This window comes from Hemitrygon akajei, chromosome 3 (assembly GCF_048418815.1).
Source record: "Hemitrygon akajei chromosome 3, sHemAka1.3, whole genome shotgun sequence".
Taxonomy (NCBI): Eukaryota; Metazoa; Chordata; class Chondrichthyes; order Myliobatiformes; family Dasyatidae; genus Hemitrygon; species Hemitrygon akajei.
Window position 1 is genome coordinate 31,420,360 of NC_133126.1, and position 17,933 is coordinate 31,438,292.

Sequence of the window (17,933 nt, forward strand, 5' to 3'; positions counted from 1 at the left end):
CGCAATCCACAAATTTCACGTCATATAAGTCATTGAGCTGACTCTCATTTCAATCTAAAAGAGAAGAGCTTCCTTTTCTTCTTGTCTGATATTTGCCTCAATCGCTGTCGTGAAAACAAAAGGTCTGCTCAATGTCACAGTTCTATATGTGAGACTTAGTTATAGCTGGAACATAGAATGATGGAGCACTGCACAGGTCATGTGATCCAGGATTTTATGGCAATCTTTTAACCTCCTCAACTGTCAATCTAGCCAATAACCCTCCATTTTACTTTCATCCATATGCCTATCTTAAGAGTCTTCTCAATGCCCCTAATGGATCTGCCTGCACCACTCCCCCTGCAACATTTTCCTTGCACCCATCATTCTCTGTGTGAAAAAACCTCCCTCTGACATCTCCCCAGATAACTTCCCACCATTGCCACCTTGGTTAAAAAAAAAGTGCCTGCTGTCTGCTTCCCGTGTGCCTCTTATAATCTGGTACACCTCTTGTCAAGTCACCTTTCATCTTCCAATGCCGCAAAAGAAAGCTCCAGCTTGCATCAATCCCGTCAAGTCAAGTCAAGTTTATTGTCATTTCGACTATAAACTGCTAGTACAGTACACAGTAAAAATGAAACAATGTTCCTCCAGGACCATGGTGCTACATGAAACAACACAAAAACTACACTAGACTACAGACTTACACAGGGCTACATAAAGTGCACAAAACAGTGCAGGGCAGTACAATAATTTTAGAAACAAGACAATAGGCACAGTAGAGGACAAATTACAATATAATAAATGATGTAGGTGTCATTCTAGACTCTGAGTATTGAGGAGTCTTATGGCTTGGGGGAAGAAGCTGTTGCACAGTCTGGTTGTGAGAGCCCGAATGCTTCAGTACCTTTTGCCAGATGGCAGGAGGGAGAAGAGTTTGTGTGAGGGGTGCGTGGGGTCCTTCACAATACTGTTAGCTTTGCAGGTGCAGCGGGTGGTGCAAATGTCTGTAATAGCGGGAAGAGAGACCCCGATGATCTTCTCTCTGACCTCACTATCCGCTGCAGGGTCTTGCAATCTGAGACGGTGCAATTCCCAAACCAGGCAGTGATGCAGCTGCTCAGGATGCTCTCGATACATCCTCTGTAGAATGTGGTGAGGATGGGGAGTGGAAGGTGGACTTTTCTCAGCCTTCGCAGAAAGTACAGACGCTGCTGGGCTTTCTTGGCTACGGAGCTGGTGTTGAGGGACCAGGTGAGATTCTCCGTCTGATGAACACCAATAAATTTGGTGCTCTTAACGATCTCAACGGAGGAGCTGTCAATGTTCAGTGGAGAGTGGTCGCACCCTGCTCTCCTGAAGTCAACAACCATCTCTTTTGTCTTGTTCACATTCAGAGACAGGTTGTTGGCTCTGCACCAGTCTGTTAGCCGCTGCACCTCCTCTCTGTAAGCTGACTCGTCGTTCTTGCTGATGGGACCCACCACGGTCCCATCGACAAACTTGATGATGTGATTTGAACTGTGTATTGCTGCACAGTCGTGGGTCAACAGAGTGAACAACAGTGGACTGAGCACACAGTCCTGGGGGGCCCCCATGCTCAGTGTGATGGTGTTGGAGATGCTGCTCCCGATCTCAACTGACTGAGGTCTCCCAGTCAGGAAGTCTAGGATCCAAACACAAAGTACACTGCAGATGCTGGTGTCAAAGCAATACGTACAACAAGCTGGAGGAACTTAGCTGGTCGGGCAGCATCCGTGGAAACGAGCAGTCAATGTTTCGGGCCGAGACCCTTCATAAACCAGTAAGAGGAAAGATCAAGGGGCTGGGGGAGGGGAAGCAGGGAGGGGATAGGCAGGAAAGGTGAAGAAGGAATGTAAGGGGAAAGCAATATGGATAGTAGAAGAAGGCAGAATCATGAGAGAGGTGATGGGCAGCTGGAAGAGGAGGCAGAGCAAAAGTGAGATGGGAGAAGGGAGATGGAGGGTGTCTAGGATCCAGTTGCAGAGGGAGGTGTTCAGGCCCACCAGTTTTAGCTTTCCAGTCAGTTTCTGAGGGATGATTGTATTGAATGCTGAACTAAAGTCTATGAACAGCATTCAAACGTATGTGTCTTTTTTGTCCAGGTGGGTGAGGGCCAGGTGGAGGGCGGTGGCGATGGTGTCGTCTGTTGAGCGGTTGGGATGATACGCGAACTGCAGGGGGTCCAGTGAGGGGGCAGCAGGGTCTTTATGTGCCTTATAACGAGCCTCTTGAAACATTTCATGATGATGGATGTGATAGCAATGGGACGGTAGTCGTTGAGGCAGGACAATGAAGACTTCTTCGGCACAGGGATGATGGTGGCAGCCTTGAAGCACATTGGAACAACGGTGCTGCTCAGGGAGATGTTGAAGATGTCAGTGAGAATATCTGTCAGCTGGTCTGCACATCCTCTGAGCACTCTGCCAGGAATATTGTCTGGTCCAGCAGCCTTCCGTGGATTGACCCTGCATGGAGTTTTCTTCACATAGGCCACAGTAAGACACAGCACCTGGTCTTTGGGAGGAGGAGTGGTCTTCCTTGCCACCACATCATTTTCCGCCTCGAAACGAGCATAGAAGTTGTTCAACACATCTGGGAGGGAGGCAACACCAACACAGGCAGATGATGTTGTCCTGTAGTTGGTGATGTCCTGAATGCCCTTCCACATGCACCGCTGTCCTGGAAGTGGCTGTGGATTCGCTGGGCGTGTGCACACTTTGCCTCTCTGATGGCCTGGGACATTTTGGCCCTCACTGTAGTTAGGGCTGCCTTATCAACTGCTCTGAAGGCGGAGTCACGGGTCCTCAGCAGCACACGCACCTCCACGGTCATCCATGGCTTCTGGTTAGAGCGTGTAGTGATGGTCTTGGACACAGTAACATCATCAATGCACTTACTGATGTACCGAGTCACTGATGCCGTGCCATCAGTTGCAGCCTCCCTGAACCTGTGCCAGTCAGTGTGCTCAAAGCAGTCTTGAAGAGCAGAGAAGGCTCCTGCTGGCTAGGTTTTCACCTGCTTCGGAACTGGTCTGGAGCATCTGACGGGCGGTCTGTTTGCTGGGATTAGCATAACAGATGTGGTCTGAGTAACCGGGGTGGGGGCGGGGCTCTGCCCGGTACGCTTCAGGGATGTTTGTATAAACAAGGTCCAACGCCCATGATACGCTGATCACCAAAAAATAGGCCTCGAATTCTGGTTTGCAGTTAAAGCCTTGTACATGTGTTGTGTTATGCTCAACTCTGTGGCATTTATTTGTTGGTGGTGTAAGTTAAAGAATCAGAGAAACAAGGACAACTATTTTAATAACTGGATTGCATTCTGATCCTCGATGTACAGTATGAGCATGTTGCACTTTGGACTGCAGGGCCTGTTCCTGTGCTTTACAGAGAGCCCATAAGACCATAAGATATAGGAGCAGAAGTAGGCCATTCGGCCCACCAAGTCTGCTCAGCCATTCAATCATGGGCTGATCCAATTCTTCCAGTCATCCCCACTCCCCTGCTGTCACCCCATACTCTTTGATATCCTGGCTAATCAAGAACCTATATGTCTCTGCCTTAAATACACCCAGTGACTTGGCCTCCACAGATGTTCGTGGCAACAAATTTGACAGATTTACCACCCTCTGTCTATTGTAATTTCTCCGCATCTCAGTTCTAAAAGGATGTCCTTTAATCCTGAAGTCACGCCCTCTTGTCCTAGAATTCCCTACTGTGGGAAATAACTTTGCTATATCTAATCTGTTAAGGCCTTTTAACATTCTGAATGTTTCTATGAGATCCCCCCTCATTCTCCCAAACTTCAGGCAAAACAGCCCAAGCACTGCCAGATGTACAGTAACCCTTTCTTTCCTGGAAAGAGGAAAGATAAGTGAGAGAAGCAGATAGAAGGATGGAAGACTCATGTGGAATATTAGCCCCAGCACAGGCTACCTGGAGCCTTCAATGTACATTCTTGTGGAGTTCTCTGTAGCATAGGTTTTGTTTTCAGAAAGTGAATGAAATTCTAACATAAATTCAAGCAATTCTGCAAATACTAGAAATCTTCAGCAACAAATGCTGGAGGAACTCAACAAGTCAGGCAGCATCTATTCAGGGGAATAAACATTACATTAAGTTACAATGAGAAATATAAATCATAAATAAGTAGAGGAAAAAGGGAGCAAAATAGTGAGGTAGTGCTTATGGATTCTGGACTGTTCAAAAATCTGGTGGCAGACGGGAAGAAACTGTTCCTGAAATGTTGAATGTGTGTCTTCAGGCTCCTATACCTCCTCTCTGATGGTAGTAATGAGAAGAAGCACAATCTGAATGGTGATGTCCCTAATGATGGATGTCTCCATCTTGACACACCACCTTTTAAAGATGTTTGTGATGGTGAAGGTCATTCCCATGATGAAGCTGGTTCAGTTTACAACCCTCTGCAGCTTATTCCAATCCCGTTCTTGAATCAATCTGCATATTACAAATCATTTCCTCAGTATAGCAACAGTATAACCACTTTGCACAACAATAGACATTTTTTGTTCTAATTGTATTCTGTCTTGCAAAAATATGTATATAGTGTGTTTTCTTGTGGATACTGCTTGTCTGATGCTATGTGCCTGTGATGCTGCTGCAAGTAGGTTTTTTCACTGCATTTATGCAGAGATGGTCTTGTGCACATGACATCAAACTTGATTTTGACTTTGAGAAAGCTTAAAGCGCAGAATTGCAGTCTTGCTCTTATTTTCTGAATCTCAATGTTTCCCTTCTCTGTTCTCTATGTGGCCCATTTTAAGAATTAATTTTATGATGAAGGAGCCTCAACTTGTCAGGAGAAACTTTGGTTGGGGATCAGGCTATAAGTGCACTACTTCCTTGATTTGTTTAAATAGTTCTTAGGAACTAAGTCTCAACGATTAGAAACTGATGTTATGTAGACTTAAGAACTTATCATCACATTATATTAAAAACAACTGCAGATTCTGAAAATGCTCAACAGGTCAGGCAGTGTCTGTGGAAAAAGAAATGGAGCTGATGTTTCAGATCAACCAACTCTTGTTGGCACCCTTCACCACAATATATTAAACATTTGATATTCTTGAAAAACTTACAGCGGCAGCTACGGTCTGTGTCAGCTAACAACACTGAGGTTAAAAGCAGGACATCGTCTGGCAAGGAGAGACCACGCGAAGGACAAAGATTAAACACCTTGAGACTAACCATGGAGGAGGTGAGTAACGGAGAAAGGTGCCAGCAGCTGGGCACAGCATTCAGAGGTCTGTGCTGTCAGGAACCAAACTGAAGGTATATGAAGAAGTTGATTTTAAGTGCATGCCAGTGATTGTTGGTTGCATTGCAAACCATGGAATAATCCAGCCCGGGCATGCTAAATAGCAGAGGGAACTTTGATTCAAATTAGGGAGTAGTTGAATTTTGTAAAGCTGTGAATTTGTACATCCAGTAGACCTTTGGTCTATCTGGGGGTCTGTGCTAAAGGAGTGCTGTTCTGTTGGATGTGCTGTCATTTAGGAATCACACCATGGCCTTGCCTGAAAGTTTAGTTGGCTGTAGAAGATCCCTACACATCTCTTTAAGCCGTGTAGATAGGTTCTCTTAGTAACCTTGCCTATTCCACTCCTAGCCACCACTACTAAAGCCATGCTATTTGCCTTGATGCTACTTACAGAGTCCTGCTGTGTGTGCCTTCCCATAGAAATAGGAAACAAATATGCTCAATAAGCTTTTAGTGTAGGTAGCTACTGCTGGGACAAATCTATCTGCTCCAAATGTGAAAATGAATTGAGGGATGTGGGGGAAAATGGGTGGCAGTGATAAAAGAATTCACTTGATTTTATCTTGTTCATACCATATTCCTTTAAGTTCCATAATAGACAAGGCCTCATGCCATATCTGTCAGCCCTACCTTTTCTCATTAACCCAGCAACATAGTAGCAGCACGGTAGTATAGCAGTTTGTGTAACACTTTAAAGCACAAGTGACCCAGGTTCAGTTCCTGCCTCTGACTGTAAGGAGTTTGTATGTTCTCTCTGTGACTGCCTGGGTTTTCTCCCGGTACTCCAGTTTCCTCCCATATTGAAAGGCATATGGATTAGTTGGTTAATTGGTCACATGGGTGTAATTGGGTGATGCAGGCTCTTTGGGCCAGGAGGGCCATTACCAAGTTGGACTGTATCACTAAATAAAAATAAACAATCTCCTTTATCTCTCCTGAATCTTGGTACTTGAACCCTTTCGGCATAAATCAGGCTGGTTAATCCCTAGATTTCGGTCCACACTGACAATCAGGTACCTCCCAATAAAAATTCCGTGTACTAGCGTTCTGTGCATATCCTCTGGTGCTGCTGCCCCGGTCTCCTGTGTACTGTCCTCCTGTACTGCACCTCTACCTTCTGTCATTCTGATACCTCATTCTCTCCACAGATAAAAGTTGTGCGTCGTACAATGGAAGAGAATGAGAGAAAAGGTGGTTTCATACGAATCTTTCCAACGGCTGACAGCTGGGAATCTTATGGGTGAGGCCAGCAAAGGTGCTGAAATGTTTTCTGGAGAGGAAATGTGCAGATGTGAGAACCTTTGTTTACACATTCCTTTCCATGTGTAATGCCAGATTTGATATTCTAAGGTCAGAGATGAAATGGGGCAAGCTCACATGGGTCAGTATTGTGCCATTATTGTGGTTCAAATAGTCCTTGATCTACTCAAGCATTAGCTCATTTCCCATATTGGAGGAATCTGTTAGGTTGGGTTTGTCACTGTGATTGCTTAAGCTGGAGCTACAGTACGTGACTAGTGCTCTGCTCTTGAAGGAAGAATCCGAGCAATGTCAACATGACCTCGGTAGGGTTTGATGTCCTTGGTAGGGAGTCCACCATTCCCAAAGGCACTGCATAAGACCCCATGCCATACTGATTGGGTTAACTATCGAAGTGAGTGAGGAAACTATCTGATCCAGACAGAGGGGGTATCCAGCACTATGTCCTCAAATAGGGGTGGTAAAGTCCATCAACACACGTATGAAGGATTAAAAATGGAGTGCCATTAGCAAGCCCCCACCAGGAGACCCATGATTAGATCTGAGAATTATTGCTTTCTGTCCTGTTCTTGTCTTAACATTGTCTCTTACTGATCCACAGGCAATTTCTGGAGCATAAAACCACCCTGAACTACATGCTGGCAGAGTGTCTATTTGCAGACAAGCAAGGGTATGTTTGGGAGAGAAAGTGAATGTTTACAGGCTTCCTACTGACCTCATTGGGTACAGGTTTCCTTCTTCTGGAGGTTCAGCCTCACCAGGATTGAGTCATAAGGAAACACTAGAGAGGTTGGGACTATTTTCCCCGGAGCATAAAAGGTTGAGGGGTGCCCTCATGAGGGACATAGATATGTTAGATTATTACAGTGCTTTTTGCAGGGGAAGGGAATCTTAAACTGGACTCCCTTAGTGCATAGCTTTGTATACAGTAGGTTGTGTCTCGGCGATCTTACAGAATTTTTCTATAAGATTTTCTCTAATTTTATAAAATTAGGTGATGAAGGCAAGATAGTCACTGTCGTCTATGTGGACTTCAGCAAGACCTAGCTCGTACATGGGAAGTTGATCAAGAAGATTTGGTTGCTTGGCATTCAAGTTGAGGTAGTAAATAGGGTTGGACATTAACTTCATGGAAGGATCTAGAGAGTGGTAGTACATGGTTGCCTCTCTGACTGGAGACCCGTGGCTAGTGGTGTGCCACATGGTTCGGTGCTGGGTGCATTGTTGTTTGCCATCTATATCAATGATCTAGATAATGTGGTAAACTGACCTAGCAAATTTGTGGTTGACACCAAGATTAGGAGTGTAGTGAACTGCGAGGAGGGCTATCAAAGCTTGCAGCAGGATCTGGATCAACTGGAAAATTAGGCTGAAAATGGTAGATGAAATATGGTGTAGATAAGTGTGAGGTGTTGCACTTTGGGAGGACCAGCCAGGATAGATCTTGCATGGTGAGTGCAGTAGAACAAAGAGACTTGGGAATACAGATCCATAATTCCTTGAAAGTGGCATCACGGGTAGAGAAGAGTTGCAAATAAAGCTTTTGGCACGTTGGCCTTCATATATCGAAGTATTGAGCACAGGAGTTGGGATGTAATGTTGAAGTATTAGGCATTGGTGAGGCTTTATTTATATTCTGTGCAATTCTAGTCACCTGTGTACAGGAAAGATGTTTTTACAATTAAAAGAGTGCAGGGAAAATTTACAAGGATGTTGTTGGAACTTGAGAACCTGAGTTATAAGGAAAGGAATAGGTTAGGACTATATTCCCTAGAGTGTAGGAGAATGAGGGGACATTTGATAGAGGTATACAAAATTATGAGGGTTATAGATCAGGTAGATACAAGCAGGCTTTTTTCATTGAGGTTGGGTGAGACTAGAACTAGGTGAAATGTTTAAGAGGAACAACAAAAGGGGGAAATTTCTTCATTTAGAGGATGTTCAGAGTGTGAAACAAGCTGTCAGTGGAAGTAGATGCGAGGTTGATTTCAACATTTCAGAGAAATTTGGATATGTGCAAGGATGGGAGGGTTCGGAGAGCGATATTTGGGTGCGATAGCTTGATGGCACAAGGCAGATTAATGGTTCAGCATGGATAGTTCGGTTTCTCAGAAGGGCCTTTTTCTGTGCTATAGTGTTCTATGACTCTAGAGGAGCATAGTTTTAAGGTAATAGTGGAAAATTTTAAAACAGATCAGAGAATTCTTACACTTGAAAGACTTTTGGACATGTTCATGGATAGCAAAGGTTTAGAGCAGGGGTTCCCAACCTGGGGTCCATGGTTAATGGTAGGGGACACGGCATAAAAAAAGTTGAGAACCCCTGTTTAGAGGTATGTAAGCCAAACATGGGTAAATGAACTAGCTTCAATTGTATTCTTAGTTGGAAGAAGGAATCGGGTAGGGGCCTTTTTCCCTGCTGCCTAACTCCATGTCAAACTTTCATCCTCCTTCTGCTAAGCAAATTTTGTATCCAGTTTACTAGTTCACCCTGGACCCTATGCCAACTTCTGGACCAGTTTATCATGAGGAACATGTCAAAAGCCTTGCTAAAATCCATGTAGATAATGTCTACTGTCATCCTCTTGGTCACCTCTTTAAAAAAGACTTAATTGAATTTGTGAGATGAGATTCTTTATGCATAGAGCCATACTGTCTATCCCCAGTCAGCCCTTAGCCTTTTCAGATGTTGCTAGCTCCCATTTCTCAGAAAGGTTTAGATGGGGCAGAGTTTGTTAAGTGTGTCCAGGATGGATTCCTGTCACATTAAGTTGACAGGCCGACTAGGGGGAATGCCATACTAGGTCTAGTATTAGGTAACAAACCGGGTCAGGTCACAGATCTGTCAGTGGGAGAGCATCTGGGGGACAGTGATCACCGCTCCATTACCTTTAGTATTATCATGGAAAAGGATAGAATCAGAGAGGACAGGAACATTTTTAATTGGGGAAGGGCAAATTATGAGGCTATAAGGCTAGAACTTGCGGGTGTGAATTGAGATGATGTTTTTGCAGGGAATTGTGGTCAATGTTTAGGGATATCTTGCAGGATGTTAGGGATAAATTTGACCCGGTGAGGAAGATAAAGAATGGTAGGGTGAAGGAACCATGGGTGACAAGTGAAGTGGAAAATCTAGTAAGGTGGAAGAAGGCAGCATACACGAGGTTTAGGAAGCAAGGATTAGATGGGTCTATTGAGTATAGGGTAGCAAGAAAGGAGCTTAAGAAGGGGCTGAGAAGAGCAAGAAGGGGGCATGAGAAGGCCTTGGCGAGTAGGGTAAAGGAAAACCCCAAGGCATTCTTCAATTATGTGAAGAACAAAAGGATGACAGGTGTGAAGGTAGGACCAATTAGAGATAAAAGTGGGAAGATGTGCCTGGAGGCTGTGGAAGTGAGCGAGGTCCTCAATGAATACTTCTCTTCGGTATTTACCAGTGAGAGGGAACTTGATGACGGTGAAGACAATATGAGTGAGGTTGATGTTCTGGAGCATGTTAATATTAAGGGAGAGTAGGTGTTGGAGTTGTTAAACTACATTAGGACGGATAAGTCCCCGGGGCCTGACGGAATATTCTCCAGGCTGCTCCACGAGGCAAGGGAAGAGATTGCTGAACCTCTGGCTGGGATCTTTATATCCTCATTGTCCACGGGAATGGTACCGGAGGATTGGAGGGAGGTGAATGTTGTCCCCTTGTTCAAAAAAGGTAGTAGGGATAGTCCAGCTAATTATAGAGCAGTGAGCCTTATGTCTGTGGTGGGAAAGCTGTTGGAAAAGATTCTTAGAGATAGGATCTATGGGCAGTTAGAGAATCATGGTCTGATCAGGGACAGTCAGCATGGTTTTGTGAAGGGCAGATCATGCCTAACAAACCTGATAGAGTTCTTTGAGGAGGTGACCAGGCATATAGATGAGGGTAGTGTAGTAGATGTGATCTACATGGATTTTAGTAAGGCATTTGACAAGGTTCCACATGGTAGGCTTATTCAGAAAGTCAGAAGGCATGGGATCTAGGGAAGTTTGGCCAGGTGGATTCAGAATTGGCTTGCCTGCAGAAGGCAGAGGGTCGTGGTGGAGGGAGTACATTCAGATTGGTGGGTTGTGACTAGTGGTGTTGTAGATATTGTAGAGGATTGTCAAAGATTGCAGGGAGACATTGATAGGATGCAGAAGTGGGCTGAGAAGTGGCAGATGGAGTTCAACCCAGAGAAGTGTGAGGTGGTACACTTTGGAAGGACAAACTCCAAGGCAGAGTACTAAGTAAATGGCAGGATACTTGGTAGTGTGGAGGAGCAGAGGGATCTGGGGGTACATGTCCACAGATCCCTGAAAGGTTCCTCACAGGTAGATAGGGTAGTTAAGAAAGCTTATGGGGTGTTAGCTTTCATAAGTCGAGGGATAGAGTTTAAGAGTTGTGATGTAATGATGCAGCTGTATAAAACTTTAGTTAGGCCACACTTAGAGTACTGTGTCCAGTTCTGGTCGCTTCACTATAGGAAGGATGTGGAAGCATTGGAAAGGGTACAGAGGAGATTTACCAGGATGCTGCCTGGTTTAGAGAGTATGGATTATGATCATAGATTAAGGGAGCTAGGGCTTTACTCTTTGGAGAGAAGGAGGATGAGAGGAGACATGATAGAGGTGTTCAAGATATTAAGAGGAATAGACAGAGTGGACAGCCAGCGCCTCTTTCCCAGGGCACCACTGCTCAGTACAAGAGGACATGGCTTTAAGGTAAGGGGAGGGAGTTCAAGGGGGATATTAGAGGAAGGTTTTTCACTCAGAGAGTGGTTGGTGCGTGGAATGCACTGCCTGAGTCAGTGGTGGAGGCAGATAAACTAGTGAAATTTAAGAGACTACTAGGCAGGTATATGGAGGAATTTAAGGTGGGGGGTTATATGGGAGGCAGGGTTTGAAGGTCGGCACAACATTGTGGGCCGAAGGGCCTGTAATGTGCTGTACTATTCTATGTTCTATGTTCTATGAATCCCACTCCAGTAACTTTCCCACCTCTGATGTTAGGCTAATCGGTCTGTGGTTCCTTCACTTATTCTTACAGCCTTTCTTAAGGAACAACGTTAGCCACCGTCCAATCTTCTAGTATCTCACTCACAGCTAAGGAAGATACAAAATTCTCTGTAAGGGCCCCTGCATTTTCTTCCTAGGATACACTCAGTCAGGCCCCAGGGAATTATTCACTTTTATGCACTTCAAGACTGCCAGCACCTCCTCTTTCATAATATTGTTGTCTTTCAGTATATCACTATTCTCTTCCTTTAATACTTTAAGCCTCCATAAATTGTTCCAAGATAATAGAACATAGCACAGTATAGTACAGGTCCTTCGGCCCATAATTTTGTGCCAACCTTTTAACTACTCTAAGATCAATCTAACCCTTCCCTCCTACAGAGCACTCCATTTTTCTATCATCCATGAGCCTATCTAAGAGTTTCTTAAATAATAAAAACACAAAATGCTGGCAGAACTCAGCAGGCCAGACAGCATATATGGGAGGAGGTAGGGACGACATTTCGGGCCGAAACCCTTCATCAGTAACGTCGTCCCTACCTCCTCCCATATATGCTGTCTGGCCTGCTGAGTTCTGCTAGCGTTTTGTGTTTTTATGTATTTCCAGCATCTGCAGATTCACTCGTGTTGCTCTTAAATAATAACTTTATTTATAGAATGCTTTTCATTCAGATGATGTAGTTCAAAGTGCTTTACAGTGGGATAAAAACACAAACATGAAAATAGAACAAAAAAATAAATGTGAAAATAAAAGTCAAAAAGGTGTCAGTTAAAAGCAAGGTTAAATAAATAGGTTTTAAGTTGGTGTTTAAAAGTCTCAACAGAATCTGCATCCCTTATGGTTTTAGGTATTGAATTTCACAGTTTAGGAGCATAGTTCAAAAAAAAACTGACCTGCCAATTATCTTTTGAGAGAGATTGTTTAAATTTAAGAGATCAGTGGGAGAAGACCTGAGAGCTTGAGCAGGATTATAAAACGCTAAAAGTTCTATAATGTACTCTGGTCCCACAGCAGTGTTCTGAATGAGTTGAAGTTTGTCAATAGGGTTAATTGTCCCTGATATTTCTGTGTTTGTGCCACCCCTGGTAGGGTGTTCTATGCACCCACCATTCTGTAAAAAAAAATGCTTCTGACATTCCCCCTATACTTTCCTCCAATCACCTTAAACTTATGCTGCTTGTGTTAGCCATTTCCACCCTTGGAAAAAGTCTCTGGCTATACACTCAAAGCTTCTTGTCATTTTGTACACATATATCGTCACCTTTCATCCTCCTTTGCTTCAGGGAGAAAAGCCTTAGCTTGCTCAATTTATCTTCATAAGGCATGCTCTCTAATCCAGGCAACATCCTGGTAAATCTCCTCTGCACCCTCTCTAAAGTTTCCACAATCTTTCTATAATGAGACAACCAGAACGGAACACAATAAGTGTAGTCTAATCTCAGTTTCATAGAACTGAAACATTACCTCAGAGCTCTTGAACTCAACCCCCCAACTAATGAAGACCAATACACCATACACTTTCTTAATCGCACTATCAACTTGCATGGCAACTTTGAGGGATCTATAGATAATAAAGATGAGAAAGATGATTTAACATCTTGCCCATATCCTGTACCACCACATATAAATTGATTGATCTTTAAAGAGGCCCATTCTGTCTTTAGTTTCTCTTTAGCTCTTAATATACTGTAATTGTAGATTCCTCTTTACCTTATCTGCCAAAGCTGTCTCATATCCTCTTTGTGCCATCCTGACTTATAAGGACAAGAGTTGAGAGTTAGGGGGCAAAAGTTTAAGGGTAAAACAAGGGGAAATTTCTTTACTCAGAGAGTGGTAGCTGTGTGGAATGAGCTTCCAGTAGAAGTGGTAGAGGCAGGTTCGGTATTGTCATTTTAAAGTAAAATTGGATAGGTATATGGACAGGAAAGGAATGGAGGGTTATGGGCTGAGTGCGGGCCAGTGGGACTAGGTGAGAGTAAGCGTTCGGCACGGACTAGAAGGGCCAAGATGGCCGGTTTCTGTGCTGTAATTGTTATATGGTTATAAGTGTATCCCCACATCTCTTACATTCATCAGCAGATGTTTGTTACTGGCTGCCTATAGCTGACAAATGCCTTGTCCTTTATCCTGATCCTTGATCAGGATATCCTCGATGTTCTGTGACTTCCAGAGTTTCCTACTTTTGCCCCCATTCTAACGGAAACATGTTGGGCCTGAATCAGCTTATCTCAATTTTAAAAGCCTCTCCCAGTCAACCTTTCTTTAATGAGGTGTGACATAAATATAGCCTGTAGATTTGTTTAGAAACATAGAAAACCTACAGCACAATATAGGCCCTTCGGCCCACAAAGTTGTGCCGAACACGTCCCTACCTTAGAAATTACTAGGCTTACTCATAACCTATTTTTCTGAGCTCCATGTACCTACCCAAAAGTCTCTTAAAAGACCCTATCATGTCCACCTCCACCACCGCTGCGGGCAGCCCATTTCACGCACTCATCATTCTCTGCGTAAAAAACTTACCCTGACATCTCCTCTGTACATACTCCCCAGCACCTTAAACCTGTGTCCTCTTGTGGCAACCATTTCAGCCCTGGGAAAGTTCTGGTGCCATCTGTAAGGAGTTTGTACATCCTCTTCATGAATTTGTGTGTTTCCCCTGGGTGCTTCGTTTTCCTCCCACAGTCTAAAGATGTATCAGTTAGTAGGTTAATTGGTCATTGTGAATTGTCCTGTAATTAGACTAGCATTAAATGGGTGGGTTACTGGGTGGTGCATCTTGTTGGGCTGGAAGAGCCTGTTCCACACTGTATCTGGAAATAAATAAATGCCATCAAAATTAGCTTGTCCCAATTTAGGACTTTAGCTTTTGGACCAGGCCTATTTTTTTCCATAACCAATAGAATTATGATCACTGGACCCAAAGTGCTCCCCCACTGATAATTCAGCCTCTCGTGCAGTCATTTCCCCAGAGCAGTTCAAGTGTAGCCTCCTCTCTACCATCTACGTGATCTTATTTCCAGGAACACCGAGTCTCCTTACTGCTCATGATTCTGCATGTGTCTTTTCCAGCCATGTTTATGCTCTCTCTGGGGAGGTGCTGGTTCACTATTTCAGTGAGGGTGTTTTGCTATTTTAGTTGAGTGCAGCATCAAGTTGATCTCATGTCACTTCTGTTTTCAGAGCAGCAAGGAGGCCTGCCGCATTGGCAAGAGCTCGGTAAGTATGTACCAGACTGTGTGAGACTTTGGTAGAAATTGTTATGATCTTAAAAATGGAGCAGTTCATTATTGCAAAACTTGCAGAGGAGTGCAACATCCTCTCACTTTTTTTTTGCTTTTAAATCGTCTTCTCAGGGTAGTTAGAACCTTTTCCCCAGTGTGGAAGTATCAAATATACTTGATACACTGAATTGGGACACATCGGGACTGGTGCATTTTGGCCCAATTAGCCAAAGTTTCATGGAAATATTTTAAAAGGTAAAAAAAAAATCTAAACTATTGTTTAACTGAGTCAGAATGTATGTATTTAAATGAATTACAGAACAAATTAGAATACTACCAATACCTCTACAGTACTATAAAACTGTATTAGTTCTGATTACTTACCGGTGGAGGAATTCAGTGTACACTGCTGTGTTATTTTCATGGACTGTAAATGAACAAAATCAGCACAGACCCCTCATGTAGATAATGAACTGCTTTCATACAATGCTTTTGACTATTGCATCCTCCAGATCTTCATTTCCATTGTAACATTCAAGATGATTATCAATATTTTCAAATTCTTCATAGCTCCTAACTTGTTGAAGTAATGAAATAATTTCATTTTCACACAGCAACTTCTGTCATCTCTAAGTCTGAATTTTTGAAACCGCAGTGAGCAACACAGTTATGAATTGTCTTACTGCTTATTTCTCACCATTTATCAGTAACAAAATTCACTGCTTTTTCAACAGAACCACACACAAATGATGATATTTAAAAACTGTCACTCTAAGCACAGAGTAGTGTCTAATGGGCACACAAGTGCATGTGACTGACTATTTGGATAGAAACTGTTTGGCAAATCTCCTGTCCCAATAAAGTATCATATTATCCCAAATTCACAAGGGGAATCCCAGCTATTTTCTCAATTAGTTTTTATTCTTTAAGCATTGTCCCAAATAAGCAGCCGCCCCAAGTAACTGGATGTATAGCTTTAAGATGAGAAGGGGAAAGTTTAAAGTAGATGTGTGAGACATCTTTTTTTAGTAAAGAGTGCAAGTGTCTAGAAAACTGTATCAGGAGAGGTGGTGAAAGTCGATATGATAGTAAACTTTAAATGACATTTAGTCAGGCACAAAGACTGAAAGGGAATGGAAGGTTATAGGCCTGGTACAGGGAGATGGGATTTGATTGGCATCATGAATGATCTCTGGATCATTCTCCAGTTACAATCTCCAGAAAGCCATCTCACAGGCAAAATGGCAATTCCAGACTAAATTTGAATCAATGAAGGATGCTCGACTGGTGTGAATGCCATCACCTCTTACAAAGTAAAATCAGCTGACATAGGTGACAACAACTCTTTGCTTCCAGGTGAGTTTAATGTCTTTTATGTTTGCTTTGACCATCAAAACATGGAGAACCATCACGAACACCCTCAGCCCCCTATGAGCTTGTGGTTTCAGTCTCTGAGACCAATGTTTCAGGTGGATGCTGAACCCACCCTCTGGACCTGATGGTGTCCCTGGCCAGGAACTAAAGACCTGTGCTGATTAACTGGATGGAGTGTTCACTGAGATCTTTAGCCTCTCGCTTCAGCAATCTGAGGTACCCACCTACTTCAAACAAGCTTCATTTATGCCAGTACCTAAGAAAAATGTGGTAACCTGCCTCAATAACTATATTCAGTAGCACTTATATCCACTGTGATGATGTGTTTTGAAAGGTTAATGATGAAACATATCAACTCCTGCCTAAGAAGCGATTTTGAGCCAGTCCTATTTGTGGACCTCCAGCTATTTCATTGACTCTTCGCTAAACCCTAGAACATCTGGACAGCAAAGATGAGTACATCAGGCATTCAATAGTATCGTCCCCTCAAAACTAATCAATGAGCTTCGGTAGCTATATAGATAGGAAAGGTGAGGAGGTCCTGAAGTGGGATTTTAGAGAGCTAGGTAGAAAGCTGAAAAATAGGACCTCCAGAGTAGTCATCTCAGCGTTGCTGCCTGTGCCACACACCAGTAAGGGTAAGAATAGGATGATATGGCAGATAAATGCGTGGCTGAGGAACTGGTTCGGGGACAGGAGTTAAGACTTATGGATCATTGGGAGCTCTTCTGGGGAAGGTACAACCTTTACAAAAGGAATGGATCACACCTGAACCCGAGGGGAACCAATATACTTGTGGGCAGATATGCTCGAGCTGTTTGTGAGGGTTTCCACTAATTTGGCAGGGGGATGGTAACAAGATTATTAATAGTGCTGAGGATGAGGAAGTTGGATTACAAGCAGTGTGTAGTGCGAGTGCTAACAAGGAGAGGCTGATGATAGGGCAAAATTGCAGTCAACAGGATGAGTTGCAATGCAAAAGGTGAACGAAATCGAAAAGGGTGAATACAAGACTGAAGGTGTTATATTTGAATGTGTGCAGTATACAGAATAAGGTAGATGAACTTGTAGCACAGTTACAGATTGGCATGTATAACATTATGGGCATCGCAGAGTAGTGACTGAAAGAAGATTATAGCTGAGTGTTTAATGTTCAAGGATACACATTGTATTGAAAGGACTGGTAGGCAGAAAGGGTAATAATGTGTTGGTAAAAATGAAATCAAATCATTAGAAAGAAGTGACATACAGTTGGAAGGTGTTGAATCACTGTGGGGAGAGCCAAGAAACTGCAAGGGTAAAAAGACCTTGATGGGAGTTATATACAGACCTCTGAATATTAGTGAAGATACGGTCTACAAATTACAATGGGAGATACAAATTGCATGTCAAAGGGGCAATGTTACGACAGTCATGGGGGTTTTCAATATGCAAATAGACTAGGAAAATCAGGTTGGTGCTGGATCCCAAGAGTGGGAGTTCATAGAATGCCTACGAGATGGCTTTTTAGAGCAGCTTGTCATTGACTCAACTAGGGGGTCAGCTATTTTGGATTTGATCTTGTGCAGTTTCTTAGAGATCTTAAGGTGAAGAAACCCCTAGGGACCAGTGAGCATAATATGATAGAAATCACCCTTCAATTTGAGAAGAAGAAGTTAAAGTCAGATGTATCAGTATTACAGTGTGTTAAGGCATGAGAGAGGAGCAGGTAAAATTGATTGGAAAAAAATGCTGGCAGGGATGATGACAAAGCAGCAATGACTGGAA

The 17,933-nt window shown here is 43.3% G+C and overlaps 1 protein-coding gene across 6 annotated transcripts in view; it reads left to right on the forward strand.

The window, feature by feature from the left end:
- ttll5 (tubulin tyrosine ligase-like family, member 5) overlaps positions 1-17,933 on the forward strand; it is a 449,168-nt gene that overhangs the window by 191,917 nt on the left and 239,318 nt on the right. For all 6 annotated transcript variants that reach the window (XM_073039478.1, XM_073039482.1, XM_073039483.1 and 3 more), the window contains 4 exons: positions 5,104-5,220; positions 6,432-6,523; positions 7,145-7,213; positions 14,752-14,787. In XM_073039478.1, the coding sequence (XP_072895579.1) occupies positions 5,104-5,220; positions 6,432-6,523; positions 7,145-7,213; positions 14,752-14,787 (314 nt within the window). The remainder of the gene's footprint in view (positions 1-5,103; positions 5,221-6,431; positions 6,524-7,144; positions 7,214-14,751; positions 14,788-17,933) is intronic.